A 22,549-nucleotide genomic window follows, 5' to 3' on the forward strand; every position below is an offset into this window, starting at 1 on the left:
GTCCTGGGAAAAGCGGCATCGATGGCAGCCTACCGTGATTTATCCGAAAGCCGTAATGACATCATTCTTGCCGCACGAGAAACATAAATTAGGCCTATCTCTAATGGAGGTGCCGGGCTTCTCTGTCAGCCAGAGGTCTCTCTCTCTCTCTGTCTCTCATATGAGATTTCATGCTGTGCCTTTGGCAGGGCAGCTCAGGTTTTCCCAAGAGAGAATGTGCTCCTGTGAGCTGACAGGTGAGAAGATTTATTACTCCTTCCACACGTCATCGCATTCATTGTCTGTCCTTCAATCACAGCCATGAAATACTCATCGGAGATTTTACAGATGTCCGTTGCTATATTAAAACAAGTGACGTCTTTCACACAGCCCTTTTTGTTGTTTAAAGACCTGCAAACAGCGTAAGATCAGCTGGTCCATTCCCAAAGCAGAAACGGGTTGTGTTGAGACATCATCGTTCTCCATCATGCTATCGTAAAGAGACGTGTTACACCGCATCTGTGAGTGATGAGAGTCATCTGTCTGGACAGATGTTCCTGTTCTGTCCATCATAGGAACGCTGTGCAGTGCAGCTTTGGAGATCCCAGAACAATGAACGCAGCAGCTGGCAGGGAACTTTGGAGCAACATGTATGTAATAGCATTTTAGGGAGGTCTGTAATACCTAACCATTAAGGCCCCAGTATACTCAAGGCAAGTTCTGTTTCTTCACTTACGAGGTAAAAACTAGACTTTAAAAACTACTTTGAAATACCTGAGCAGCAGTATACTGTTAGTGAGCATCTCGATGTTTCGAAGAATAATATTCCTCTCAATAACAAAATGAACACTCAACAAAAAGGACAGCAGTGAGAAAACGACAGTTACGAAAGTATCTGATCAAAGCGGTGTGGATATGTCTGCACTAGCTCTGAAATTCGGACTCCAGTCACGTCACATTTATTTCTAGCACTTGCACAATAGATTGCTTTAAAGCAAGGATTCACTGTTGTTTTCAATTAGAATTACAACCTCAATTTCCAATATGAAGCGGCTCTCCGGTGTGCTCATGTTTTTACTCGAGTCTGACCTCGACGGTCATCTGAAGAGATTAATTGGAGAAGATTTCCATGTCAAAGGTGGCGGCGTCCTAGAAGCACATCTACTTATTACGTAATCGCCACAAACCAATGGTAGTTTGAAGGCGTTTACTAGCTGGAGCAAACTTTTTCGGAAGGTTTGCTTTAGAAAGCGGTTTCAAACTTTTGTTCGAAATGAGGTGACATAAGTTTGTTCAAGTTTTCTTGAAATGTTGTCCCACTTTTATTTTCCCACCCTCAAGAGTAGGGGTGGGACAAAATATCGATAGGGTGATATATATCGTTGTCCTTCTCTGTGCGATATGAGAATCAAAACGCTGTCGTGTCGCCAAATATTTTTCAAATCTCTAAATAGATTTCCCTGCTCGATCCAAGCATCGCCATTTCATGGCTACTTCGAGGCGGCAGTTAACACATGAATGAGGGAAACATGAACATGAGTTAACTTGCCTAAAAAAAAGTTTTTTAATGGGCAGACAGCAGTGTAAGTAAAATAATAAGATGCCCCAGCCGAAGTCTGGAAACAAACATGTTGTAAATAGACATCTTTGACGCTCTTCACTAAGCACTTACACAGATACACACAGGAGCGTTTGAAAGCAAGTGTCTATCAGTGGATTATTAGGGATCCGCTGATAGACACCTGCTTTCAAACGCTCCCGTGTGTACCAGTGTAAGCTTTTTATATTATTACTATATAAAAAGTATACTCCTAGACAACATATTGTCTATTTACAACATGTTTTAAAAGCGTTGATCATTGTAGCCAATCAGAGAATTTTTTTAAATACCCAGGTCGGTACCTTTGACACCACTATTCCCATGTTTATTTTAAAGAAGCTGGTAAACACTGATATGCTACCAGGTTTAAATAAAAAAGGTTAGTAAATTTTGTAATGTATCCAGGTTTATATAAAACTAGTCGATAAGCAGTTAAATGCGTCAGTTTACCCACAAAGAAAAGTTAAAGCTTTTAAAAAGTATATGCATGAAATGTTTAATTTACTTAATTTTAAATTTAATTTACAGATTGAAAAACCTTTTGTGCTGTTCTCTAAACAGTTCAGACTTGAATAAAGAGAGAAAACCTGCACTTAAACTTTTCACAGGCATGTTGTTTTCACAGTTCGATAGATTTCGTGATATATCATTGTAGGATTGTCTAGCAATATATTGTTTATTTAGTAATATTCCCAACACTACTCAAGAGATGTTGATGTGAGCGAGAGGTGAAGTTAATGTTTTTAATTTCATGGTAAGTTTAAGTAATGTTTCTTGCTCTTACAGGAAATCCGAGGAGGAGGTGGACATGGACAAAGTGACGGCAGCCATGGTGTTGACCAGCCTGTCCACTAGTCCTCTGGTGCGGAGCCCTCCAGTAAAAGTTAGCGGTAAGTAACATTAGATCACAACTACACAGTCGTCATGAAGTCGTTTTCACACTGCCTGCCAAGAGCTGCAGAAACAACTTTTTTTTTTCACTCAGCAATTTCCTGTTTTCACTGTCACATGCGCATGAAAAAGTGTCACATGAGAGTGTCCTAGTGCATCAGTTCTGCCATCACAAGTTCTTCCAGACTTAGTTCTGCCATCACATGGCTTTTGCTGTCTTAAAGCGGTCATCTACTAATAATATAAAGAAGTTAGTAAAGGTGTTGCACCAAAACTGTCGTAAATGAGTTAAAATTCTATTCGCTCTCTCTGATCTTTCACTTTTAATACTGTACTCTAAATTGTTCTACATTTATTATATATATATATATATATATATGTATGTATTTGTGTGTGTATATATATATACAGTATATATATATATATATATATATATATATTTATATTAGCATTTTTATTGTTTTGAAAGAAGTCTCTTATGCTAATTAAGCCTGATTTTATTTAATCAAGAATACAAAAAACAGTAATATTGTGAAATGTTATTACAGTTTAAAATAGTTTAATTTTATTTTAATCTGCTTTAAAATATAGTTTATATCTGTGATACTTTTTTTTTTTTTTTTTTTTACAATTACTCCAGTCTTCAGTGTCACATGGTCCTTCAGAAATCATTCTAATATGCTGTTTTGCTACTCAGTTATTATCAATGTTGGAAACAGTTGTGCTGCTTAATATTTTTTCTGGAAAATGTGATGCTTTGTTCTGGATTCATTGATAAATAAAACGCCAAATAGAATAGCATTTATTCGAATAGTAATATTTTCTAACAAAATAAATCTTTACTATAACTTTTAATCAATTTATCACATCCTTGCTAATAAAAGTATTCATTTTTCAAAAAAGAAAGAAAACAAATTGTGACCCCCAAACTTTTGAACGGTAGTGTATATTGTTACAAAAGATGTCTATTTGAATACATGGAGTAGAGTTCAAGCACAATGAGACAAATGGATCATGTGTGAAACGGGCGCAAGATCTTGATGCAGACGTGTTATACATTTTGAAGACCTTTAATAGAGTACTATAATTGTGTCTTATGTAATATAATCAGGACTTTAACTTTTTGTTATGACGGTGCATTAAAGCACTCCTGCACTGCACACTGAGAGTTTCATAAACTAACATGACGTTAATGTCTTTACACTCCTCATTACACTTAATTGAAAGTTTAGCTTATTATAGAGCAATATGTCGGGATGATGGTAATGATTACTTTGCGCACTTAATGTGTCTTTATGGCCCTCACGGAGTTCTATTGTTTCCATACAGAGGGTCTAAATGGCTCCTGGAAGGACGGAAGTTTCACTCCATCAAGCTACAGCAGCAGTGGATACTGGAGCTGGAGCGCGCCCAGTGATCAGTCCAACCCGTCCACGCCATCCCCGCCCCTGTCCGCTGACAGCTTCAAACCCTTTCGGATGCCCAGCCACAACGGCCCGACAGACGACAACATCGATGAGCATGACGGCAACAGCTTGCTGTTCGACGAACCCATCCCCCGCAAACGCAAGGTGAGCCACTGTCATCTCACCTTCACTTATGGAGATTTGATCAGACGTAACTTAGTTAAACGCTACTCTAGGAAGAATGGACAAAGGAAGATGATAGATTTACAATGAGCGGCACAAAAATCCACAGCCCATGTCCCTGGCACGGTTTGTGATCCTTGAAGTGAAATTCAAATGCATTTTAGAATGAGACAAAGACCCTTATGTGGGTGCTGAATACTTCATGCTTATGCTTGAGGTCGAATTGCATATTCATCGGCACCAAAAACGCCGTTTGCAAATATTAAATATCTTCTAAAAAAATATGCCAGTATTATAGTTGTATTTTTGATTATGGCTGGTGTAAATGGGCTTAAAATGAGGAGAAAGTTTGTTAGCGGTGGTTACAGTGTATTGAGTTTCATTTAAACTGCTTTATTTTATTTTGTTAATTGCTCGAATAGGCCTAATAATTTTTCTAGTTTGGGTTTAACAATAAACTGCTCCTGGGATTTCATGTATTTTGGAGACTGGAAATTTGTTTGACATTCAGCATATTTGTTTAAAAATGTTCAAATCAGGTCAATCAGAAATCAGTTTTAAAACTCTATGGGTGTCTACAAATAGCATTAGTCAACCACTAGTTAAGGCCATTATGCCTTTTTTTATGAATGGAATATAATGGTTAGGGGAACATTCCAACATGGTATATTACAATAATATTAATTTTTTTTTAAAAAACCTAGTATCAGCCTAAAACACATTTCAAAACCGTGATGAATGGGAAAAGCCCTAATCAAAGAACTAGCGTAAAAAAAAAAAAAAAAAAAAAGATTTCTACATTGTGTTCAGTGCATTTCCCTATGTATTTCAATGCAGGTTCAGAAATATGCAATTTGAGCTGAATAAAGAATGATTAAATTATTTTATATGATTGACAGACCTTGAACTTTACATTTTATTCCTGCACGTGACATGATTCCTGAATTTAGAGGAAGGCATGTTAAAGTGATTTATATCTGGACTCATACTAGCATTGCAGACAGATTATTTGAGAAATCGTGGGTACATATTTCTTTACTTTTAATAACACACTGTCCTCTCTGGGATGTGGCTCGTTTGGAGGTGCCATTACTAGACATGATGATGCTGTGTAGAGAGGCAATTTACTTGTCTTTACGAAGACAAGTTACCAATGCACTAGGCTGCTCACAGGCACCAATCTACTTTATCTTCCAGTTCATCAGGCTCATGTCAGGTGCATCACAGATTCTGTCAGTCTTCCCTCATTTGTGGGAATGAATAGACCTTCGTTTATCTCAGTTATTGTCTCTCTAGCTCAGGATTCGAGGACAACAGCAATACCAGTGTTTGTCAGTGCCTTGTTTTCATTATCACTGCTATTATCCTTGCATTTCATCCCATGGACATAAATATATAAGTTTTTTTGTTACATTTTGTATTATAAGAACTTCTTTATTCATTTTATTTTAGCTAATTAGGTTTAACTTTATGTACTAAAATAAAAAATGACTAAGTCGACATCAGACTTTTTTTATATTATATATAAAGAACACATTTTTCTTGAAAAAATATATACATGCATGTGTGTATTTTATATTTTATAATGCAAAATAATTATACACGGTACACACACATATATTATGTAAACACAAACTTCTATTTTGGATGCAATTAATCGTTTCATAGCCCTACGAGAGAGGAGCTGTAATAATGTAAAATATGTGAAAAAATAATGCATTTTTTGAACAATCGAGCATGAAAATTTATTCTAGTACACCCCAAAACAGTCAATCAAGACTTTGTAAAAGGCCATAATAGGGGTCCTTTAAAAAAACTGTGGTACTACTATTATACAGAGTATACTACACAATGTACCATGGTACTTACAAACCTTTACAAAAATTACTTTGATAGTACCATGGTACATTGATTGTATCGTGATAATATTCTTCATGATGTTTAGATACTTAAAATAAAAAAGGAATAAATGTTCAAAAGTGCCATGGTACTGTTGGCACTTTTTGTGTGCTGATAGATGCGCATATTATGTCCATAAAACATGGTAATACCGTAGTACTTTCATAAATATTGTGTTACTGAATGATTACCATATTTATGTATTACCTGTATGGTATTTACACTCTCACATTACCTTGGTACCATGACCTAAAAACCTTGTAAGGTAAGTAATGATTTCACACCAATTCCTACAAATATAACTAATTAATAATGCTGTTGATGAAGAAGTTCAATTCCTTTTAGATTAATTTCTAGTAATTGCGGTTCTAGGAATCACGAGCTGCCTCCAACCACATCAATCAGTCATTTCTCAGTGTCTTTCCTGGCAGCAGCTTCTAAAGAGCCTTTCCTAAAAGAAGAAAAATAGCTAAGCTTTCTGCTTTGACCTTCAGCTGCCTTCTAGAGAGTTGACTTCAACACGAGGACACCAGCCGGTTTCAACTGTTGTTAATTAGGAGCTGGTTTATAGCACTGGGAATTACGGCGCTGTTGTCATCCAGGGACATGGTGAACCGATTATGTGGGAATGAACTGCTTTGTTTGCCAGACCAACACAATGGCCATCTAGAGAAAATTAAATTAGCGTCATGACAATGGTAAACAAACTACACCATGCCACCCGACATAAAAGCATATGTCAAGAGATCGAAGTATTAAGACCTTCATCTTCACTTACGCTAACTTGTGCTCTCAACTCGAGTGCAGTTTTGACACGGGAGCCGCAGTTCTCAAATGACAATTGTGTAATTAGTACAGACACATTGTGTGAAAAATGACATGAGCTTTGAAAGACTGCGCTATAGTGTCACTCTCAATGCCGACCAATTACCAGCCTCGAAATAGAGCGGGAGAGACATCTAAGATGGGCGTCCTGCTGAGGCTCTGGGTTCTGCTCTCATCCCTTGAATCCTCCCGTGTCATTCTTTTGTGAGCATCTGAATACTGAGTATAAGAGGTCTTGCAATTGATGTTGATTAGTGTACTCACTGTGCACCTGTGTCCTTGACAGAACTCCATGAAGGTGATGTTCAAGTGTCTGTGGAAGAACTGCGGAAAGGTCTTGAGCACAGCCGCCGGGATCCAGAGGCACATTCGAACCGTCCACTTGGGGTAAGCCACCTGTGGTATCACAAAATATTGTATCGTATTCAATAAACACCCTCAATACATTTTAAACGGGTGTTAAATGTACTGAAATAGCATTGCGTCATATTTAAATGAAGTCATTGTCTTTTTTTCTGCGTAAACACGCCTCATTTTATGTCAGTTAGGCTTGTTATAGATTGTGCCTTTAACGGTAATTAGGGTTGGGTATCGTTTGAATTTGAACGATTCTGATTCCGATTCCTTGTTTCGATTCCGGTTCCTAAAGATTCTCGATTCTGATTCTTTTAAGAGGCAGGGTCAAAAAAGTTTAGCTAACCAACGGTCTTTCTGAAGGAAATACTCATTTTGTCACAAATTTTGCATTTTGCCGAGATTTCGTTATTTTTAGAAAAGTGAAGCCACACTTTGGACCGCCGCCGTAAGCTACTCATGTTCGAATCGCGCGGTTATGCCAACACTTCCGGTAGACGCTTCTTCGTTGGTGTTGTTCAGCGGTTTCTTCTTCCGTTCGGCGGCCTGTGAATATCGAAACTACGAATCGAAATTTTAACTTTTGAACGATTTCGGGAAAAACGAAAAGTTAGTCCCGGTTCCAATCGATACTCGATTTTCGATACCCAACCCTAACGGTAATAAAAATTTGTTTATGAGAGGGGTGTTTGGTACATTACCGTTCTATAGTTTGGGGTGTCGATCAAAAGTGACAGTGAAGACATTTACAATAATTTCACATACATTTTTCAAATAAATGCTATTCATCAAATAATATGAAAATATTAATTTTCCTCAAAAATATCAATCAGCACAACTGTTTTAAACATTGATGATATGAAATGTTTCTGCCGTAAAGAAGTCGAATTTTGTAGTTCTTTTTGTGCTCTGGTTCCTACCCGCATCCTGAAGTTACATAGTGCCAGTAAAAGCGATACAGACACTGTAGGCTATGGCAGACCTGCCATTCAAACTACTGTAAGTCGATGTACCATCTCAAGGGTTTTGGAAAAATATTATAAAAGTTGAAAAAGTTACATAGTGCTGCTTTAAAAATTCATCACGCACAGAAACCTTGCACACTACATGTCTGATGCGTATTAATTGATCTGTTGCGCATAAAATACATACAAAATGGAGTCTTTAAGCAGTGACGACGATTTTGTTGTCCTCTCTTTTCTTAAAAATAAAATCCTGAGATTACGTATGAAAGGAAGAAGAGTTCCACCTCCTTTTCCAGGAGCTGCGGGATTATCCAGAGCGATAAAACATTTAATTCAGGATGTCAGTCACGGCCCAGTTTGATGCAGTGTTAGCGATACTGGATTCACATATTAAAAACAAGACCACCAATTTACATTAACCAATTGATCCTGGACAGTTCTTGATTTTGCCATTTGCTTTTTACATTGGCTCTGCATTGTCAAAACACTTCTCAAAATAATTGCTATAGAAAACGCAGAAAATCGAACTAACCTTGAATCCGAAATTCTCGTATATATGTTTTTTTCGTTTTCATCATTCAGTGGCTCTCAGTTGTCAAAACGCCTCTCAAAATGCTTGCTACGGATGCAAAAAAGGCAGAAAATCTAACCAGATCCGAATTTTTTTATGATGGAGGATAGTCTCGGAGGCAGTGTGTAAACGTTATTGCCATAATGTGATGTTGTATTTATTTTTTAACGTGCAAAATTTTCGGACGAGAATTTCGAACTCATTGTACAAGGACCTTTACTGACCCCAGACTAAATAATGGTAGTGTACATGTGTAAAATAAGTCCACAAAGTGTGGGAAAATCATTTTTAGAAATGTATTTGGTGCATTTCCCTGTGTATTCATGCTGATCATTTTATAATCGAGGTAATATTATCGAGGTAACACTTTGAAACAAACCCAGTACATCAACCCAAGTGTACAAAAAAATCTTTTAGCTTAACATTTATTAACAAAAAACGTTTCATGTACACTTAAACCCATTCACATTTTATGGTTTTACACTATCTCTTGGCTGATATTCATCACAGTGATCTCTGGATAGCATATAGTGAGAGATAAGAGACAACAGACTGCTCCTGGTTCAATGTCAAAACATGAGACTAATTCCAGCAGGATTATCACCACGCTTACACTATTACTGCGAGGCACAAAGTAATGACAGCAAAGGCCAGATGATTGTGAAGTAAGGTTTATGTTTCTCTCTGCTGAAGTCTGATTAAACCACACAAGCGTAAGTACTGCTGGGAGATACCGGGAGGATTTCTGAGAAAATCTCATTTTCAGAAGTATGGTTCAATGAAAGGACATGAGAAACTGACAGTCTTATGCATCAAGTAAATGTTGAAATGGCTGAAAGTATTGCACGATACCATAACATACTATACTATACTATACTAAATCATACCATACTTTAGAACACTACACTATAATATACTATATCATACTGTAACACAGAATGCTACACTATACCTTTACCATACTACATACAAACAGTTGAGAAAGAAATCTCAATGATGTATATCATTATATTGGATCTGTGCATTAGGTCTTAAATTGACCACTGCCTATAAATACCCTCTTTTAATCTAGTAATCCTCTGGCACAAAGGTTTCTGTACCAAATATTAAGGTCTGCTTTTCTGATGTATCAAATACTTATGTCATACAATAAAATGCGAATGAATTACTTAAAAATCAATGTGATTTTCTAGATTTTTGTTTTACATTCCGTCACTCACAGTTGTAGATTTCCTATGATAAAAATTACAGACTTCTACATGCTTTGTAAGTGTAACTTTTGCTCTATTATATTTGTTCTTGTTTTATTGGTATCATAAGTTACGTAAGGTATAAAGTAGTACACATTTACTACTATAGTTTCAAAATGACAGGTTTGGCTTGGAGTAAAAAACAATGTTTATATCAAATATAAAAATGAATTCATATTAAAAATCAAGCAAATCAAAAACTTTGAAGCCATTTTTTTCAGCTTCAGTGTGGAAGTAATGTGATTTGCCTTTATAGGGATTTACAGTATGACAGAAAAGTGTTGTATAATTAAAGCAGTTATATTACAATTGGATTTGTTAAATGAAATCAAGTCATAGTGTTGATATAACAATGTTTCAATGATCTGTCTCTCTTCAGGAGGAATTGTGACTCCGAGTGTAGTGACGGTGAGGAGGATTTCTACTACACCGAGATTAAGCTGAACACAGACTCGGTGGCGGACGGTTTGAGCAGTCTGTCTCCTGTGTCCCCGTCTGTTCTGTCTCCCCCGCCGGGTTTGGACCAGAGACAGCCGGATGGCACTAACGGGGTGAAGAATGAGAACAGCACCACCACCCCTCTTAGTCGCTCCGCTCCAAGCGCACTCTACCTAGTGCACACAGACCACGCCTACCAGGTACAGCCCATCCAATCACGATGAGTTTTACGTACAATTACATAACATTACATCACTTGAGAGATATACTGATGCTCTCAGTACACAACCTCTAACAGAAGCAAAGCAGGCCTAATATGAATATGATGACAGCCTCAATGATTGAAATATCAACAGGCCAAAGCTGTGCATAAAGACACCACTCAATTTCAATATGGAGGATGATAAGGTCACAACACATGAGAAGTCACGTTTCTCTTTATCACATACACGGCTGTTCAAGTCGTTTTTTTCATGTTTTTTGAAAGAAGTCTCTTGTACTCACCAAGACTTCATTCATTTATTTATAACAGAAATATTGTGAAATATATAGTGACAATGTTCTATTTTAATATATTCTAAAATATAATTTATTCCTGTTATGGTGAAGCTGAAATTCCAGAAGCCAGATGTTAACGGCTAGTATGGCAGTGCCACTTAAAGGAGTAGTTCACTTTTGAAAAAACTTTTGCTGATAATTTACTCACCCCCATGTCATCCAAGATGTCCATGTCATTCTTTCCTCAGTCGAAAAGAAATTAAGGTTTTTGATGAAAACATTCCAGGATTTTTCTCCATATAACGGACTTTACTGGTAACCAAACTGTTCAAGGTCCAAAAGACAGTTTCAGTGCAAACTGCAAACTGTTCAAAGGGCTTTAAACTATTCCAGACAATGAATAACGACGATCGTTCATTAAAATAACAAAGTTTAAGTTTTATAAGCTCAAATGGAATCAAAATGAATCTTTTTTCGTGTCATTTGGTTCATTCAACGAACGAAATGAACGAATTGACTCGGAAAAAGATTCGTTCACTTTGATGAACGAGTTTGAACAGGAGAGTCATGAACGCGCATCACAGAACAAAGCAAGGCGACCATTTGAGCTTATAAAACTTAAACTTTGTTATCTTTTTTTTAAATGAGTGATCGTTTCACTTGATAAGAGCCTTATTCATCGTCTGTAATCTTTTAAAGCCCTTTGAACAGTTTGCACTGAAACTGTCTTTTGGACCTTGAACCGTTTGGTTCCCAGTAAAGTGCATTGTATGGAGAAAATGCTGGAATGTTTTCATCAAAAACCGTAATTTCTTTTCGACTGAAGAAAGAATGACATGGACATCTTGGATGACATGGGGGTGAGTAAATTATCAGCAAAAGTTTTTTTTAAAGTGAACTACCCCTTTAATACGGTTGCGTTCATACAGCGTTTTGTTTTTTTATGAGCTTTTTATAGGAGCTTTAGGAGCACCGAACTGACACCAGCACATTTTCCGGGCTCACAACTGCATTCTTGACAATCCAGGACGGGATTTGAGAACCACTATACTAAACACTGAAACTGAAAACCAAAGCACAAAACAAAATGATAAAAACTGTTACATAATGATAACTCTGTTAAACAATGAATGTAATTATGCTGAACTGTTACATAGCTTTAAATGACCAATAATAGGGTGACCAATAAAGGAAAGCCCACTGCTTGAATGCTAGATGTTATCACATTGTATACATGCAGCCGAGTCATGATCCCGGGCCCGTAGAGACTCTATATCAGTGTGACTGTCACCCCACAGGCCACAGCCCCTGTTACCATCCCCTCCACCACCTCCACTGGCTTCACCCCCTCCAGCAGCAGTTTCAGTATCTCCTGGCAGTCCCCACCTGTCACTTTCACTGGCACCTCTGTGAGTAAACACACACACTCACTCCTGTGCCCATCACACACATGCACACACTGAACTCCATTGTGCCTTGTGTTAGACGGTCCCCTTATTCACATCGTTTGTGTCTCATAACCACCCACTGATCTACCACAGTTTAGCCCTTCATTTGATTGCACATTTCAGTTACCTGACATCACTGTCAGACACATCTCTGAGATGCGAGTTGTTCTGACGATAACTAAAAAAAACCAAAACTCTCCCAAAACAAGCTAAACAGACCAGTGTTTCTGTAAATTACACTTTGAGGTTTTTATGACAGGAAATGGATGAATAATGTGTTTCTCTCTCTCTCTCTCTGACTGCAGGCGTCTCCCACTCACAGCCAAACGCAGGGCTTTGGGGAGCAGCGCTCTCAGACCATCGCAGTGCTCTCGTCTCCCCCTAGAGCTGCAGGCTCACTCAGGTACAGTCTTAAATACACTTCTGTTCATTAAGAGCCTTACACCTAAATAAATGAATATTGTACTTTAAAATGTGTAGAAAACTACAATTAACAATATGCGCAGCTCTCTTTGATGACAAAGCAAATCACAAAATGATTATCTATTTTTCATACACATAAAAATAAGTGATTTCAAATGACTTATGCACTTGTACATGGTTTCTTTTAAAGCATATTAAATTTTTTTTTCTCATGAAAAATTAACTCATTAATTCAGAAAAACAGAGCAAAAAATTTTTTCTCATGAAAACTTAACTCGTTAATTCAGAAAAACAGAGCAAAAAAATGTTCTCATGAAAAATTAACTCATTAATTCAGAAAAACAGCAAAAAAAAATTTCTCATGAAAAATTAACTCATCAATTCAGAAAAACAGAGCAAAAAATTTTTTTCATGAAAAATTAACTCATTAATTCAGAAAAACAGAGCAAATTTTTTTTTTCTCATGAAAAATTAACTTGTTAATTCAGAAAAACAGAGTAGATTTTTTTTCTTCAAGTGAATGCAATACGCCTCCGTACAGATGAACTTGCCTTGAGCTCCAAATTTGAATCATGCAAGTACACAATTTTTATTTTGTGTTTTGTTATATGCTGTGCAGTAGGAAGTCACGAGGCGAGGGGAAGAAGTGTCGTAAGGTGTACGGCATGGAAAACAGAGACATGTGGTGCACGGCCTGCCGCTGGAAGAAAGCCTGCCAGAGATTTGTTGACTGAAGCAGCTGATGGCTGAGCCACGAAAAACAGGGTGGGCTTCCTTTTGCATGCATAGCATAATGAAACACGTCCCTTCTCTTCGTTACTGACCACAGACCCACCCTGCCTCACCTTAAACCTATGTGGACTTCAGGGGTCAAACCCTTTTGCATTTCCTCCAAAACCAACAGACGCACTCAAGGCGAGTGCCTTAAAAAAAGAAAGAAAGAAAAAAAAACAACTTGTGATCCATCTCTTTTTGTTTGTGTTCGATAGACTACTTAAAAAACATTCTTGTCAGTTCTCAAAGGACCAGTTAAGGCAAGGCCAGCCTCTGTCCAAGCTCTTTTTAAAAGAGAAGAAAGCTCTCTTTCAGACTTTGTGAGAGTGCTATAAAACAGAACCTGAGAAAGTGTTTCTTTTTCCGCATTTCTCCTGCCTATCTTACTAAAGGTTAAGGGTTGGACATCCAGAAAACCCTGTCTCTTTAAGAATGTACCACAATTGGGTTTAGTTTTGGGATGTTGACTGGACAACTCTCTTGAATTCATCAATGCAAAAAAAAAGAAAAAAAGTTTGGGACGAGGACTTTCAGCCGTGCTGTCACAAGCAATTGCACCTACAAAGGACGGATTTTATATCTCTGGTTTTATATTTGCGTTTACCAATAGGACATTTCTTTCAGGGATGCGATCAGTAAAAGCAAAACCAGCAGTTAGATTTAACAGCAGAGAACTCTGTGATTTTTGTCACAGGCTACCAAAAAGGGTTTTTACGTGCCATTTTCTTTCCTTTTTTCCTCTTCTTCTTGTGTAACTTCAACTGAATGAAGTACAAAGATTGCAATCATTCAAATCCGACAGCACAGACTTGCATCGAAGTTAGCAGTGGCAAGAACCAGCCATTCAGGCAACATAACACAACCTCTCCTTCCCATCGGACTCCATCAGCAGGAATGAACTGCATTCATATTAGAGCCATAAATGAGCCTGCGGTGGTCTCGCACCACTGTCTGTTCCCTAGTGAGGCTTGACCAACATGCCTGACTGAGTAAAGAGTATCAAAACTCTGCAAAGTGGTTAATTTTACCTCTGGAAGGTGTAGAGCTGTTTTCCTCTCACCTTTTTCCTGACCTCACAGGTTCAAGTAGGAAGTAATAATGCCACATCTACTCCAGCACTGGAGCTCATGCTGGAAGCACTCAGATGTGATGGTGTTATTCCACTGTAATTGGTACAGTATCTTGCAACATGGCAGAATGCTGGTTGCGGGAGGACGGACTTCTTTTCACAAGATGACCAGGATAGAACTTGATCACTTAGTTTGGCTTTCGAAGAATACGGCAATTTGTTTTGGTGGCTCTGATACAGTCTAACATGATATAATCTACATAACATCAACACAAGCTAGTTAACTCATCATATGCATGCAAACAGTGTTAATTGTGATCAGCACAATTGTCTGTTTCTGTTTTGTTCATCACATGGTTCCCCTCTTACATACTGTGGATATGTGTATATAGATAAGGTATACAGTATTCAGTTCTCCAAAACAAACTGTTTTACGCCCAGAGTAATGCTTGGTGTTTAAGGCTTTGCTCACACTGCACATAAATCCGATTTGGTTTCAAATCCAATTTCAAGTTAGCTCCATTTGTTCACTGGTTGCTTTAGGAATGATCAGGATGACGACAAACATCTTAAAGTATGGTAGAGTACTTGGAAAAGCTACTTGAAATCTTATTTGTTTGTTTACACTGAGATGCATTCAATCTGATTTCACACCTGATTTACAAAACTAAAAAAATTCAATGGATTGACCCGCCCAATCAGATTTTTGCTGCTTATCTGAGTAAAGCAAGAACATTTTGAATGTGAATCTATAATTAATATCAATTTGCATTTAAATATTTAAATAGCATCTCCAAAACAACAACACTTTAAAACTGCCATTGGTTTCATGGGATTTGAGTCTTGTTTATAGAGTTCATGTTTATCAAACAAGATATACATGATGGTTGACACATGCATGGAAACGGTCTCGAGGTTCTTGCGTCTTTCCGTACGAGGCAACCTGTTTTTGAAACCACACACCAGCACCTAAAGGCTCTAGCACTCCAATTCGACTCCAATACCCGTCAAAACACTTTGTGATCTTATGCCAGAGATGAAGACGAGTTTTAATAATTAATAGCTGCATATTTTGGCCCCTCAGCTGGTGTGAGGAACATCTCAGAGGCTTCTGCCCGTCCCTCCATTCCCTTCCTGGTGCTATAATAGACCAAAGGGTCTGCAAAATCTCATGGGCGTTTTACGTAAGAGGGCAAGTTGATTTCTACAACTGTTTACACTCAGTGGGGGAACTCTTTTCATCATGTTTCCTACAAATGAGATTGAAGTCATTTTTAAGAGCAGGTTTTGGTAATGCTCTTGCCTCGGATAAGCTGTTGTGTGAAGTTATTGTACGTAACATCACGGTGCGTTTGATTTCTAATGATGTTTCACACACCTGTCTCCATGGTGCTTCGGCTACGGTTTTATTATCTAGCTCGTGTTCATCAGGGGTGCTAGTTTTCTTTTGCACTGGCCTTTGTTTTGTTGTACAGCATGAAATTTAACAAACACAGTAACACACGGTGCATATCAAGCTGCAACGAGTAGGTCGTGTTTTCACTATTTTCTTTGTTTATTGCCAACTTTGTTCACAATTTAAACCATATATAATGTACCTACATTAGTACATATATAAGCTACCTGTTAAACAGTATTTAGGACACTTCTCACGAATACCTACTTGGGTCCATGTCTCGTAGTAACGCAGTACCAAGCTTTTATTGTTCAGATCCAGCGGGACACTCGCTGTCTTTAACCTATAAGTAGTCTTTTCTGGTTCTGTGTTAACACACCGTATAGGAAATAACCAGGGTAACTAATAATAATGTTGTATTACTCAAAATGTGTAAATGTTCTGATCCATATGTTAAGCTACTTCAACACACCAGGGAACCGAATAAGATGCTTCCTGTTCTGAACTTTCACCAAGTCCAGAGTTTTAACATGCTAGCTAGCCATTTCTAAAGAGGTCTCGCCGTCTCTTTTCCCACACATCAAAAATGGGATGTTAACGGATATCCATATGGATTTTGTAGTGTTAGATCTGTGCAGATGAGCCAATCTGACAGTCTTTGCGTAGACTGAATTGTTTGTGTAACTCCAAACCGCCACTCAGCTACAGCCAGATGGCAGATGGGCCACTCAGTAGTCCACTTACGTAACTTGCATGTTTGTGTCGAACCACAAACGGCAAGAAAGAGTACAGGCTGTAGATAGTGCTGAGAAAGGGGGGGGAAAAAAAGGTAGTCGAAAGAAACATTCCAGACTGCACATTTAATTTTTTTTTTCTATTATCAAACAGTCATCAGGATAGAACTTGCTCTCTCTTTGAGGGCTTATAATCTTAGCTGTCGTTCAGCATTAGCATTCTGTAATGCATAGTACCGGTCAAATAGATGCTGGGTTCCCACGTGGTGCATGATCAGGTCATGTCTATCCTAGTTCAGGGGGCCTGAGAGGTTTTGTTTTTATTTTCTGTGGAGGGGGACAGTCCCTCTGACTGCATTCAGGAATGTATTTGTATGAGGATATATAGGAGTCTGACTGTGCCTTGGTGAGGTCTGATATTGTGCGTGGAGATGCACAGAAAAGCAAAGGAATGTTTCTGGTGTCGGCTTGTCTGAGTTCATCATTTTGTCTGGATTTAAACTTGTGGGAGTTGAGGCCCCTTTTTTTTACTGATTTAAGGACTAGATCTTGCTTCCCCCCCCTCTCCCCTGCTCAAAGTGTTTTTTGATGCATTTGAAGCTTGGGGTGGGGGTGTCTTTTCCTGGTTGTGCTTTGTAAAACGATTTTTGCAACAATATTGTAGTTGTTTTTGTCTTGTTGTTTTCAACTCCGGTTTTGGAAACGCAGCGGGAAACATTTAATCAACATTTCAAGCAGGGGTTTGTTGAATACGGCTTTTAATGCGTTTTAAAAACCGGGGGGACGTTTTTCTTACAAGATGCTTAAACAGTGAGATCATCCATTATTGTCAGAGACTAAAACTCCAGTCTAACAGATAGAATCATGCCCAGAACAGCTATGGGTTATGAATCACAAGTTTGTTCGGGTTTTTCAAAGTAGGGCTGCATTTTATTTTAGTTTTTTACCCTGATAAAAATTTAAAATAAGTTTTTTTTTTTTTTTTTACTATTTTACCAACATTTTGTAATTTATATCAGTATGACATCATATTGATAAAAAAAAAAAAAATCAAGTATTTAAGAAAAATAATGTAATAATGTTATTTTACAGCCCAGACAGCAACATAGTGTTGGCCCAGATGTGGGCCGACACTATGTTTCTGATCTGGAGTACTATATTACACAGATTTCTTATTTCTTAATTTTAAAGTGTAAAACCAAGTTTTTATTTTAGCAGAAAGCTCTTTTGTAGACAACAGCCATTTTTGAGAAAACGATTGGCGCATGTTGCGGAGCTGCTTGCATGTAAACAAACACAGTGCCGCGCTCCCTATGAAACACGCAGCAAATGTATTTAGAAAGAACCACAATAACCCGTCCAAAAACGACTGGATGGGAAAGTAGGCTAAGCGCTCTGAATGGATTATCTCACTGCTGACCATTGTCAATCAAGAACCATGTTAACCTCAAGAACTCAAAGACTGTCGCACTGGATTTTTACACTTTTTCAAGTATTTACTTATCTAACTGTATTTTGTAATACTGCATGTGCATGCCGAAGAAAACAAACACAAAAAATATATGATCTGAATTTATGAATGTGTTGTTTGTGATGTTTTATCTGTAAAAACAGGCACAGGGCAGGCAGGCTGCTGTTACTATAGGAATTACTTGCAAAAACCACTTCCTTTGAAAATGTATTCATTTTCATCATGCGATTTCACCACTTTTTAAAAGTCACACAATTTCATGGTATGTTCTACCACAAAGGGCTTCTCCCATAAGTATTCCTTAAAGGGACAGTTAAACACCCCATACACCCCTCCAAAAAAATAAAAATAAAAAATTCACTTAACCCTTCTTTATGAACCCATTTGATTTGCTTTTTTCTGTGAAACACAAAGGAGATGTTTTGAACATTTTCAGTCTCATAACCGAATGCAACAGGTCATGTTTGAATATGCAGAAGTGCAATTAAGATTTTTTTTTTTAAGAACATTTATACAGCTCAAAAGTCTTTGGCTACTTTCATGTTGTTGTTTTTTTTTTTGTTTTGTTTTTTTTTTTGTATGGGGGAAAAAAAAGCCTCGTGAACATTCTTCAAAACATCATCTTTTGTGTTCCACATGTGAAAATTAGTCATAACGATTGGGAACAGCTTAAAAACAAAGTGAGTATATGACAATTTATATTCATTTTTTTTGGTGAACTATCCCTTTAAGAGAGAATGCTCCAAACTGATTGGCTGAAGCGCTGATAGAAACTGACACATTCTTCATTCTTTCCACTGCGAAAGCCAAATATGTGTGGCTTCTTCTTAGACCTCTTCTAAACTTAGCGCCATGTGCTCACATCTAGTGAATGGACTGCCATAAAACCAACAGATGCTGACAATAAAATAACCAGCTTCTGACCGCCGTAGTAGAGGCTATAAAAACAAACGCCTGGCGGATGCAACATAAGCACTTCGAAATGATCCAAATCAGAGGACCAGTTCATCTCAAGGACCAATGTAGTCAGCCCAAACTGTGCTTTTTTATTTTTTATTCACACGTTCTGTCCCGTTGTCTGTTCTTTTGACATTGCTGATTTTACAAGTATTGTTTGATGTTAAGGACGGACGTCTGACGCCCTGTGCACATTATGGAAGTCTACTGTGTAAAGAGAAAAAGGGAAACTCAGGATGTCATCATCTTTGCATGCCACTGCTAGCAGGAAAAAAAGATGCAGCAGTTGAGTTGTAAAGCCATAAAGGAAAAGAGGTGTGCTAGGGTGATCCATGCCATTTACCAAAATTATTGTTTTGACCAGTAAGCAATGTCTAGACTATATTCAATAACTGTGTATTATCCATTATTGCACATTGACTATATGTATATTGAAGCTGTTCATTGAAGAAGGTACTTGATGACTCTATGCCAATGTGATTTATAAAGTCATTGATGGGGGACAGATTTTATTGTAGATGCAATAGCTATGAATGTAGCTATGAATAAACGGATGTTTTATTTATATGCTTATAAAAGAAAATGATGTTATCCAGATGAGGGACACCCTTGAAATTGGTGGGTTTTCAAAAAATGAATTCAACTTGATTTGTACCATATTATTCATTTAACTTTTTGACAATAACACTTACAAACTGAGAAATACAGTTGAAATTGTTCGAAACTCAAGAAACCCAAAGATTATCTCTCAAATTTGACATGATATAACAGTTAATAGCAAGTAAACTGTACAAATGTCACTTAAATTTGATGAAAAATTAAGACCCAATAAGGGCCGGTTCACACAGAACGCATTTTTCCACATCTTTAGCAGCGTCTCATGCATTACACGAGTCACGACATTCTAAAAATGCTAGTTAACATAAGTTCAACTTTTAAAAACCGTTTCTTTTTTTTTTTACTTAACTAATCTGCATTTCGCGTTTTTAACCGCAATACCCACCCTTATGACCAGGTCACACAGAATGTGTTTTTCCATTCCACTGCAATACTTTTCCATTTTTTTAAACGTAAACATGCGAAAGATGAATGACGCAGCATTTTAAAAATGCAGCGCTCAAGTTAAAATAAGTTAAACTTAGACACAACAAAACGCTCCATTGGCCTTCTACTATATTCGTAAATGCTAAAAAAATAGTGTTAAGGGACGGTTCACGCAAAACGCGTTTTTGCTGTTAAATATCGCGAGACGAACAAGTTTTTAATCAATTTTAACTTGAGCTCGACGATTTTAGAATGGTGTCTTGTTGGAGACGCTGCAAAAGACGCTAACGGAACGGTTAAAGACGTCAGTCTAGCGTGTGTTTATTGAAAAACAATGGAAAAGCGCACTGTGGAGTGGAAAAACTTGAACGGCCCCTTACAGTTCAAATGTGAATCCGATGTGTAATCCGAGGATGGAAATGTTATGCGAAATTAAAGATTGCGTTTATTCCTATTGAGATGACTGCATTTCGTTAGAGAAAGTATTGTCCATAAAACAATGAACCAGTGTAACGGAGGCCAGCTAGTAGTTGCTGTGCGAGTAAACCTCACTCCCAGATCTCAATAGGCGCTCTAGCGACAGACGCTAGAGGCTGCAGTCTTTAGCCTCCTTGTTAGCGCGCCTGACTCTCATGCCGGTTCGAGGCCCGCTCGGAGCGGGTCGAGTTGGACCCGGGTGTGAGAGGTTACACCAGCAATAAAAGAGGACCAGTAAAAAGTCTAAAAAACAATAAAAGAACAATGCAGCGTCTTGAGAAGGGGTTTAGGCTAAAGGTGTAGGAAATATTTAAAACGAAAACCAATTGCAAGTTATTGCCCTTCATCTTTTAAAAGCGTTATTCTATATCCTCGATGTTTCATCTTGTGTTTTAGACCGCAAAACCACGTCCTGTGTGAACGACCCTTGTCTGATTTATTAGATTGTGAAAACGTTGATGATGTAGATGTCACCTGATGGGATGATACAAATGAGCGGCTCATCTCAACATTGATAATTACTGTCACTAGTGACAAGAACACTTGGTCTGGGTTTAATGCAGACGTCAAGCGAGCGTCGCAGTGACGTTTGTCACGTTTCGCGCCGCCGCTTGTTCAGGCTCACGTGCGTAAGCCCAGCGGGGGTTTGACATCACGACACGGGCTCCTCTTTAACACACTCCCTCAAGCATTTCATCTCTGTAAACACATCATAATGCAGTGCAGAAAGAGTTGAAGCGCGGGTTTCAAAGGTTCAGAGGCTTTTCTTAATGATGACGATTGCTGCTGAAGGCTGTTAGTTAGGCAACAATTAACTCAAATGCAATGAAAAAAGTAGCCCAGTTGTTAAACGGTGTCAAATTTCAGCAGAAACGAGGGCCTTTAATTAGAGGATATTTTTAAGGCTTCATGCCACTATTTTGTCATTGTGAGTGTCTAGTCTGTGTTCACTCGATACAATTATGCAATTTAATGCTTTAGTGCACAGGTTCGCGCTAATATTCGTGATAGACGGAAATAAATTATTTTTTACTCCGCTCGCATTGACGCGCACTATAGTCTCGTCTGTGGATATAGGACCATAGATCATGGAACTGATATTTCATTGTATGGAGTTGATAAAATATCGCAATACATTAACTGAAAGCACTTGCTATGTATGTCTTACAATGTTTATCTAAATGCATCGTTTTGTTTCTTCTCCTTTCCCCAAAGTTGAATAGATTTCCATCTCCCTCCTCCTGAGGGAGAAACACTTGGTGACTGTTATTATTATCTATCTCACTTGCTGGCTGTACTAGTTTTTACTCTGAGCTGTGTGTAAATAGAAACTGCCATTGTAATTGTGCTACGGTGACAATGTTCTGGTGCTCGTCAGTGCCGCTGTTGTTGTTTTCTTTGGTGTTTTCTTTCGAAGGTGCCTGTGTTCATATGAGCTCCTGGTTATTGGTCATGAAAAAATAAAAAAGATTTTTTTTTTCCGGCAGCTGTTTACTATAAGATGTCTGCTGGTGTGTATTTATTAATCTAAATATAACATGCCCTAATGTGCTTGTTCCAGAAACCGGGCTTGCCTTGATTATAATAGGTTGCAGACTGAAGTTGCTTAATTAGCAGCCTTCGGTCAAAAAAAAAAAAAAAGATATTGCACACAAAGCTTTCAAGTATTTTGAGTGTTTGCAGTCCCCTTGGTAGACGACTAATTAAAATAGTCTCTAGGATATTATATATGAAATATAACTGTTTTGAAATACTGACTGGTAAAATGTTTGAAAATAATAGATTTCTCCCTACATACTGTTAAACCCCTAAAAGATGTTTATTTAGTGTACGTTTATAGACAAGACGTGAACTCAGATCACTCTCTTCCAGTTCCTAGACGTTTTACAGTGAAGCC

The 22,549-nt window shown here is 37.8% G+C and overlaps 1 protein-coding gene across 2 annotated transcripts in view; it reads left to right on the forward strand.

Annotated features, from left to right (window-relative positions):
• The window catches only part of znf704 (zinc finger protein 704), a 49,085-nt gene extending 26,933 nt beyond the window's left edge, over positions 1–22,152 (forward strand). Inside the window, exons 3-9 of one of the 2 annotated variants that reach the window (XM_039680878.2) lie at positions 2,366–2,469; positions 3,800–4,041; positions 7,070–7,170; positions 10,303–10,561; positions 12,158–12,268; positions 12,613–12,710; positions 13,350–22,152. In XM_039680878.2, the coding sequence (XP_039536812.1) occupies positions 2,366–2,469; positions 3,800–4,041; positions 7,070–7,170; positions 10,303–10,561; positions 12,158–12,268; positions 12,613–12,710; positions 13,350–13,464 (1,030 nt within the window). In that variant the 3' untranslated portion in view covers positions 13,465–22,152. The remainder of the gene's footprint in view (positions 1–2,365; positions 2,470–3,799; positions 4,042–7,069; positions 7,171–10,302; positions 10,562–12,157; positions 12,269–12,612; positions 12,711–13,349) is intronic. The other variant, XM_039680879.2, reaches the window with a different exon arrangement.
• Positions 22,153–22,549: the final 397 nt, after the last annotated feature.

Source organism: Pimephales promelas, chromosome 18, assembly GCF_988280905.1.
Source record: "Pimephales promelas chromosome 18, fPimPro1.hap1.1, whole genome shotgun sequence".
NCBI classification, from domain to species: domain Eukaryota; kingdom Metazoa; phylum Chordata; class Actinopteri; order Cypriniformes; family Leuciscidae; genus Pimephales; species Pimephales promelas.